The sequence below is a fragment of the Dendronephthya gigantea genome, unplaced genomic scaffold (genome assembly GCF_004324835.1).
Source record: "Dendronephthya gigantea isolate DGI-Jeju-01 unplaced genomic scaffold, DenGig_1.0 000038F, whole genome shotgun sequence".
NCBI lineage: Eukaryota > Metazoa > Cnidaria > Anthozoa > Malacalcyonacea > Nephtheidae > Dendronephthya > Dendronephthya gigantea.
This window is the reverse complement of record NW_021163048.1, coordinates 1147115-1155618: the sequence shown is the minus strand read 5'-3', so window position 1 is coordinate 1155618 and position 8504 is coordinate 1147115. Positions and strand designations below refer to the sequence as shown.

At 37.5% G+C, this 8504-nt stretch overlaps 1 protein-coding gene across 2 annotated transcripts; it reads right to left on the bottom strand.

Moving 5' to 3' along the window:
- Positions 1-1000: 1000 nt before the first annotated feature.
- Positions 1001-8220, bottom strand: LOC114526443. 2 transcript variants are annotated; one of them, XM_028548044.1, is made up of 11 exons: positions 8048-8220; positions 5911-6872; positions 5365-5648; positions 4662-5052; positions 4226-4521; positions 3662-3899; positions 3224-3507; positions 2569-2806; positions 2331-2378; positions 1690-1973; positions 1001-1452 (listed from the first exon to the last, which is right to left on the bottom strand). In XM_028548044.1, exons 2-11 carry the CDS (start codon positions 6836-6838, stop codon positions 1399-1401), a joined length of 3045 nt encoding a protein of 1014 aa, XP_028403845.1. In that variant the 5' UTR covers positions 6839-6872; positions 8048-8220; the 3' UTR covers positions 1001-1398. The 2 variants fall into 2 exon arrangements, with proteins under 2 accessions (XP_028403845.1, XP_028403846.1); XM_028548045.1 differs by having other exon boundaries at positions 5365-5630.
- Between the last annotated feature and the right edge of the window lie 284 nt (positions 8221-8504).

The following is an 8504-nucleotide window of genomic DNA, read 5'->3' as shown; positions in this document are numbered from 1 at the left end:
TGTTCGCATCAATACGTTTCCTTAATCGCCTAGTAAAAATTCCTTGCACATGCTTGGAATGCTTGGAATTTTTTCCTAATTATTACTATTAATCTTGTTGTACGTTTGCCAAATTCCTTTTTTAAAGGAACGTTCTTTTTTCAATTTCAATCTCAAACTCTGATAATTGCGTGTATCTCTGCTTTTATGCACCCAAGAAGGACAAAAATACCACCATTCGATTCAGCGTAAGAAATTATACTTACAGGTTTTAAGTATGTTACTAAACAAGAGTATTCGCAGCGATTTATGACGTTTGAAAGACAAACGAAATTGAATTGTTGACAAATCGCTCAAAATTACTATGCTATACTTCACTAGTAATGTAAGTTTGGTCTTTGATATCTTTCATATCGTCAGTGGTTTTCTCTTTTAATTTTCGTCCTTAAATAAGTGGATCGGTCTTACATTACGATTTATTTTATAGTACTTTGCAAATATATTCTATTTCGAAGGTTTTAAAGTCTAGTTTCAATAAGCGAACTTTATGACAAATCGCTCAAAATTATTAAACAAATTAAAAATGCAATACGCTTAATCCTTGACTTCTGTATCGTTGCTTTTCTACTTTCCGGCTCTACACCAGTTTATTCGTCTCACGTTTCTCTTCATTTTGATAGTATTTTTAGATAGTATTTTTAGATAGTATTTTTAGCCTAAATATTTTATTTCTGAAGATTTTAAAACGGCGCAATTTTGACCTTAATGTACCAACCAACCAGGCTGCGGCCGACAGGAGAATGTAAGTTGGTGATGTCGTTAGAAATGAGCGGACGTTTTATTTCTAGGCAAGCATTGCGGGCACCGCATTTTAGTACTGTGTCTGGTTTTAGTATGCTTTTCTAGAAATTTCACTTTTGTCGCTAAGATAAACAAAGTTTGTGCAAGTCGTCCATTAGACGCTACATTATTAAAGAGTTTAATTTAGCTAATTTTAAAAACATGTTTGTTTGATTGAAACATTTCCAGTTGTTGAAGCGTTTAATTGACGCCTAATCACCAATTGTTAATCACGAAATCAATGATGCAACTAAAGATTATTCTGTTACGATTTTCACGTAAATCATTGTTCATTTAAAAACAGTAATATCAATAGGATTTCGAACTTTTCTCTAAAATTCATTTCATCTCCAATTTGACAAGCAGCTCAGTGAGTTAATCTTGGCTCTTGCCTTTTCTTTTGCCAGTTTTTCATGGTGATTAAAATGGGAATGTGCATAGATGACTTTTACTAAGCCCTTTAAATTCATGACTGTATCCCCAATAAGTCACCCATTTACCATCACGAGCACATTTTGTGTGTACACCATCGTATTTTTTCACGCCATGGGGTTCTTCATAAACTCGCGTAATGCGACCCTAATGATAAATGTTACCTACGATATAGTTCCCTGCAGCCGACATGTATCCACCCTATGTAAAGACGACATGGAAATATTACGATGATATGGTAGCAATAAACGCAAGCAAGTATGCACACGAGCAGTTGAATTTTCGTGGAAAAACATTATTAACAGCTAGCTATGTCACCTGTGTGTGCATACTAATATAATCTTTTATCACTTTTGCTTATCCATTTTTCGTTTAATTTAATGCTTAAACAGTACTGAAATCGGTTTAGAAAATAGAATTTTAAATATCTATTTCTACCTGAGGAAAAAGAACCAACGTTCCAACTAAAATCTCGTTATCATCAGGAGCTCTTTTTAAAGCAACATTACGATAGTTCTGGACTCTATCTGACGGGTCACCGTCATCCCAATTGACAGTATACGCCAAAGTATTGACATCAAATGATACAATAGTGGCAGGATAGTAGGAAAAGGCTCCCCACAGGATTATAGCTTTGTCTCCTGGTTTCAAATATGCTGTTCGATCCACACCAACCGTTAAATCTGTATCGGATATAGCCTCAATCCCTGGTTTAATTTCAGCTGAAAATAAAGAAATTCAAAAATATTAGGTAAAATTTAGCCTTAGCGGTTAGTTACAGGAGTTTATGGATAAACACCCCTCCACTCCCCCATAAGACAAAAGAGCTACTTTGGTCGGTAGAAATCGTCAATTGTTACAAAGAAAACACGTTCCTGTAAAACGTCTAATGATCTGGACGGCCATGAGTTTTACTCAAAGTAAATTTGGGGACTGTTCTGTACTCTTCTGATGGGTCACTGTCATGCATCAGCATATAGCTACCAACAGCATACTCCAACATCAGGTGGCAGGGTAGTTCGAAAAAGCTCTCCAAAGATTTGTCTCTAGGTTTTAAATATCTTTCTTGTTCACAATACCTCCTGAATCTGCGCCAGAAATAGCCTTAATCTTTGGTTTAACCTCAGCTGAAGAGACAAAAAATATAGCGGAGTTTAACATCGTCATTTCACGAGAGAGTCAGTGACAATCCTCAAAGTGGTCGAGAGTTCGAGACCCGCAAATATCGGAAGATGTACATTTTTCAAACTTTTAATATTCAATAAAAGTTTCATATTTTTATGATTGGCTATACACCATTTACTACAAATCCCTTACCTACAGTCCCTGCTTTGCCCACACCAGCATTTGGGAACACGCGTAAATCGTTTCTTGTTAGTCCCCTGAATTCATAACTGTATCCCCTATAGGTCAGCCATTTACCATCATATATTCCTTTCGTATGCACTCCATCGTACTTTTTCACGCCTTGAGGCTCTTCATAAACTCGTGCAATGCGTCCCGGGTGATATATGGTACCAGAAATACCGTTCCCCGCAGCAGAGGTATATTGACCCTATTTTTTAAGATAATATTAACAAGATCGATAAATGTCTTTGTCAGTAAAAATCCAGAAAATCAACAAGCACCAATCATGACCGGACCTCGTGAAACATGCCCTCGTCCAATGTAAACAAACTTCCTACAGCTATGCCATTTAGATAACAAAATATAATCAGGCTATATCCAAATGAATAAAAATTCAGTACGCCAAATAAGGAGTAAAGTTGACAGATTCTATGAGTCAGTTAAGCAATAAAATTTTTGGCTAAAAACGTAGTCCCCGTGACCGGACAGAAAAGTTGGCATTCTCCTTAAGTTGGTAAAAATGACATGACACCCCCTCCCCCTATACCCTAACTCGTTCGCTTCGCCCCCGGCTATGCTAAACCTGAAATAAAACAAAGCGATTGAAAAAATATCTTCTTTCTACCTGAGGAAAAAGAACCAGAGTTCCAACTTTAATCTCGTCATCATTAGGAGTTGTATTTGAAGAAACATTAAGATAGTTTTGGACTCTATCTGACGGGTCACCGTCATCCCAACTGACGGTATATGCCAAAGTATTAAAATCAAATGATACAATAGTGGCAGGATAGTACGAAAAGGCTCCCCACATGATTAAAGCTTTGTCACCAGCTTTCAAATATCTTGCTTGCTGCATAATACCGCTAGTATCCGCGTTAGAAATGGCCTCAATATTTGGTTCAATCTCAGCTAAAGATAAAAGAAGAATAACTGAAGAAATAAAAATCAAGAATAATTATATCGCGAGAGGCCCGAAAGAGTAGAAAGTATACGTTTCCAAACTCGTGCTTAAAAGCTTGATTGCTGGCTGTAAACATCCACCAGTTACTATCATGTTTCTTACCCGGTATCTCTGCTTCAACCACTTGAGCATCTGGGAATACACGTAGATCACTTGTGACGAGTCCCTTAAATTCATAGTTGTATCCAATATAGGTCACCCATTTACAATCATTTGTCCCTTTCGTATGCACTCCATCGTATTTTTTTACGCCTTCAAAGTCTCGATAAATCCGTGTAATGCGACCCGGGTGATATATAGTACCCATGATATTGTTACCTGCTGCGGAGTGATAGTGGCCCTGCAGGTTAATATAAACAATATAAATATAGGTTTGTACATTCGTATGGTTAACTACTGTAAGAATGACTGCATGTCAACTCTTAATCAGCAAATAACTAAACGTATTGGCATATGATAGCGAAACCAGTCAGACCACAAAAATGCCACGGAAAGGACCCAAAGGACCTTGCATGTGTGCGGAGGTTTCCAGGTAAAAATTCAGGCAAGTCTATTTTTTCCCACAAGAGAGTTAGTAGCCGAGAGTTCGTGTTCCGAATGAAACCTTCATCCACCTTATGGTTCCACATTACGCCATTTGCCTTTGTTCATTTATATACTTCCTACCTGAGGAAACAGAACCAAAGTTCCAACTGTTATCTCATTATCATGAGGAGTTTTACTCAAAGCAACATTACGATAGTTCTGGAGTCTATCTGATGGGTCACCGTCATCCCAATTGACAGTGTATGCCAAAGTGCCAGCATCAAATGATACAATAGTGGCAGGAAAGTAAGAAAAGGCTCCCCACATGATTAAAGCTTTGTCTCCAGGTTTCAAATATTTTGTTTGCACAGCATGCGCAACTCTAGATTTTGAATCGGTGTCAAAAATAGTCTCGGCAACCTTTGGCACAATCTCAGCTGCAGGTAAGAGAAATACAAGATCAACATTAGTTTGGTTGTTAATAAAAGCCAGGAATGGTTTTATTAAACTAAGTTATAAACTTAGAGGCCTGGAGAGTCTTTCGATCTTAGTGAACTGCGGTATTTCTAATTCTTACCAGTTTCACTTGCTTCATCCTTGCAATTTTCAAGGGTCGGTTTGTGGTTAAGCTTACTATGTACTAAAAACACATCGTACACGGATTCACCATTATTCTTGGTCATTCTGCCGTGACTCACTTCATTACTGTAGTTTTTTGACATCCATTGGGTCTTCAGTATTAACAGTATATCTGAGATATCAAGGGTTAGGCGCAGATCGTTTCTGGTTAGTCCGTTGAATTCATAGCTGTAACCATTATATGTGATCCATTTACCATCACTTGCCCCTTTCGTATGTACGCCATCGTACTTTTTCACACCGAGAGGATCTTCATATATCTGGGTTACGCGACCCTGGTGATATCTGATACCACCGAGATTGCTCCCATCAGTACCGGCATATTCGCCCTACAAGATAGAATGAACAACATTGCAGGCAATTTTTATATAGTAATAAATGTTACTGTCAAAGAGTATTTGACCGTAAAAATTAAAAGTCGTTTACACTTGCAATTTTTTCTGCCATTCACGGTGCGATTTTCATCTTTTGATAGATGTGAACAAGTGGACACTCGTAAATGTTCTGACGCACGAGTGCCGTATAATTTGAATATCCGTTACTTATCCATTCGTTCACATCCCTCAAAAGCAGAAACGGGCGTTTAAGTGTATTACATTTGTCAAATGTCATTGTGTGGCCGAAGCACAATATGTATTTACCTGAGGAAAAAGAACCAATGTATTAATATCAATCTCGCTCTCACCAGGAGTTTTATTTAGGGCAACATTAAAATATTTCTGAACTCTTCTTGATTGGTGACCGTCATCCCAATTGATAGTATACATTAAATTATCGACATCAAATGATACAACAGTCGCCGTGAAGTAGGCCCAGGAACCGTACAGAGAGATAACCTCATCTCCGGCATTCAAGTGGTTTGTTTGTTTCACATCAACCTCGTGGCCAACATTTCCAAACCTCGATCCTATCATAGATGGATTTGCTGAAGATATAGTAACAATAACATGTGAAAAAATCATTCCCAAATGAAGAAAATCGCACCTGCTGCACTCCAAATTTCAAACGTTGTTTGGGAAATATCGGCATCGAAATCCCCCTAAAGAGTACTCCAACTGCCCAAAAATAACCCTGTCAGGGTCACTTAAACTGGGTTTAACACAAGCAAGCCAAATAAGAACATTACATTAATACATTAGGGCAGGAGGCTAGTTTCACACTTCTGTCTTTTTATTTTCTTCTCTTACCTGGTACATTATTCTTGTCTTCTAAATTTCTTTTTATCGTCGCAAGAATTTCAGATAGTGTCTGCTCCACATTCTCCATTTTCTCTGTCTGTTCTTCCATAGAGGATAATTTCTGATCCATGTTCTCAAGTTTATCAGTTTGTTCTTTAATCGAAGATAACTCTTTCTTCAGATTCCCATTTTGCTCAGTTTTTTCAACAAACGAAGATAATTTCTGTTGCACATCTATCGTCATTTTTCCTATCTGTTCATTTATCGTGGATAATTCCTTTTCCACATTCTCATGAAACATACTGATGGCTTGTAACTCTTTCATACGACATTCGTATAATTGTTGAACCTTTTCTGTAGGAAAATCCTCCTCCTTCATCGTTTCAATATCATCAACAAAAGCAGTATTAACGGAAAGTGCTGTTAGAGCGTCTTTTATTAACAATACATAATGATCAAAATCAGCCTTGTTAATCTCCGCTTCGGATGAATGGCAAAGTCTGTTTCTCAACAGTCGCATTTGATCAATTGCTAAAGCATATGTCTCATCCTTGTTTTTCGTTAAACTTACAACTGATTTATGAAAAGAGCCTGAAACTGGTTTGACTTTCAAATATAAATCATTTAAAGTTAAACTTTTCCCCTTTCTTGGAACGCCGAATGTTTTGGCAAAAATTGTTGCTTTAAATAAAGCTGTACAGTCCCAATCCTGAATGGATTTTGTGGTTGGTATTTCGGTTTTACCACCTTCAGATGTAAGTAGCAAATTGCGGACAATAATGCTATCATCCCAGAGAATAAAACCTGGGCTTTTACCAACCTTGCTGTCCCACATGGAGATAAAAGTTTGACGCAAGGCTTTAGGGAACTCATCAAGAACGAGTTGAGAAAACTTAAAGAAGTTCAATTGATCGTTCGAGAAGGGTTTCACAGCCATTCGCAGTCGGTAAATTTTTAAATACTTGATTTACCTATACAAAATCACAAACAAAAGACGAAAATAAGCAGAGACTTAGCAAAGCCGGAACGGAGGTCAGCATGGTACAGCAGGGAGGAAACTCTTTTCCATCTAAATTTTACAGGATTTCACTGCAGTTCGTTAAAAAATCTGCTGAGACAACGCTAGAATGCAGCTAACGCGATTTCAGGAATACAATCCTAAAAAAAACGCTAGGCTGGCCAGACACCAAAATCACCCAACAAACCGAAGTTCTTCAACCGATTGATACAAATTCATGTTTCGCGGTAGAGAAAATTTTAGTTTTATATTTTGCAACCGCCTGTGCGGATGAGGAAGCTGATCTTACCAATACAAAGCGAAACATTAAAACAAAATGACTGCTCTATTACTCCAAAGCCAGTTCTCGTGAACGAATTTTAGCATAGGTAGCCCGGTCAGTGCGGTTACGATTTTAGCGGTTATGATTGAGATTTTCGTCTTTTGATAAAGTGTGAAGGAATGGATAAGGTTATATGAGTGCCCCAACACAGAATACATCAGAAAGACGACTCCATTTTAAGAAAGTGTTATTCGTCATGAGAACTCAGATTCGTCACCCAACAGGTACCGTAAAGAAGCATGACCCCCCTGCCAATGCTTAAATAGCGCAATTGTGAACATTTGCAGGGGGGTGATTACTTCTATTTACGGTACACTTGCTGAGTGACGAATCATGACGAAACACACTTACGCAAAAAAACAATAATAAAGGTAATAAGTTCATGACTACAATCCACGGATATAATGCTTGATTCTGATAAAAGTAGTTAAGTTAGGGTTAGCTTAGGGCGAGGTTTAGAATTAAAAGTTAGGTTTATACTCGTGGATTCTGGACATGAAATTACTATAGGTAATATACATAATTCATCACTTACGCGCGGAAAATTTTAGATGCTTCCATATTTTTATTATTCAACACATCACATGGATCAACAAATGCATACTAAAATATGCGGATATCACCGATTGCGGAAAACGCAGCTTTTTCAAATTTGACATATTACATATATAAGGTTTAGACTTTACGTGCGTATGAAAAACGCGTAAGTGAAAAGCAGCCCTAACTTACTTTTGATAAAGACGAAAATCGCACCTTAAATTGAGGGAGAAATTATCTCAATATAATTTAACTAAAGCTATACTTACCTAATTTCGAAGTCACTTCGAACCTTTTTTAAATATTTAGAAACGGTTATTTTGTTAATTTGCCCCCGTATCTGTCAAAAATTCTGCTACAACGTTCGGTGTTCGTGGGGAGGACTTGGTTCTAACGAGAAAACCAATTGCGAAGACATTTCAAGTTGGGGTTTAGAACTATCTTGGCCATGTTGATGTCGTGTGAAGTCCGAAGTTGGGCGGAAGTAATGAGGGCGCTAAGCCACTGACCTATATAGCATTGGTATATAGGTCAGTGGCTTAGCGCCCTGGAAGTAATTATGCAATGACGCATTTGTTGTAAATAAAAAATGCAGTGAAATTGTTGGGCTGTTAAGCCTATTTTTTGCCAAATGACAGCTTTATGATAGCTTAGGCTGTAAATAATTGTTTTATAGAGCCCCACAAGCTACGCCAATATTATGTTTGTATTGCTCTTAAATCGTGT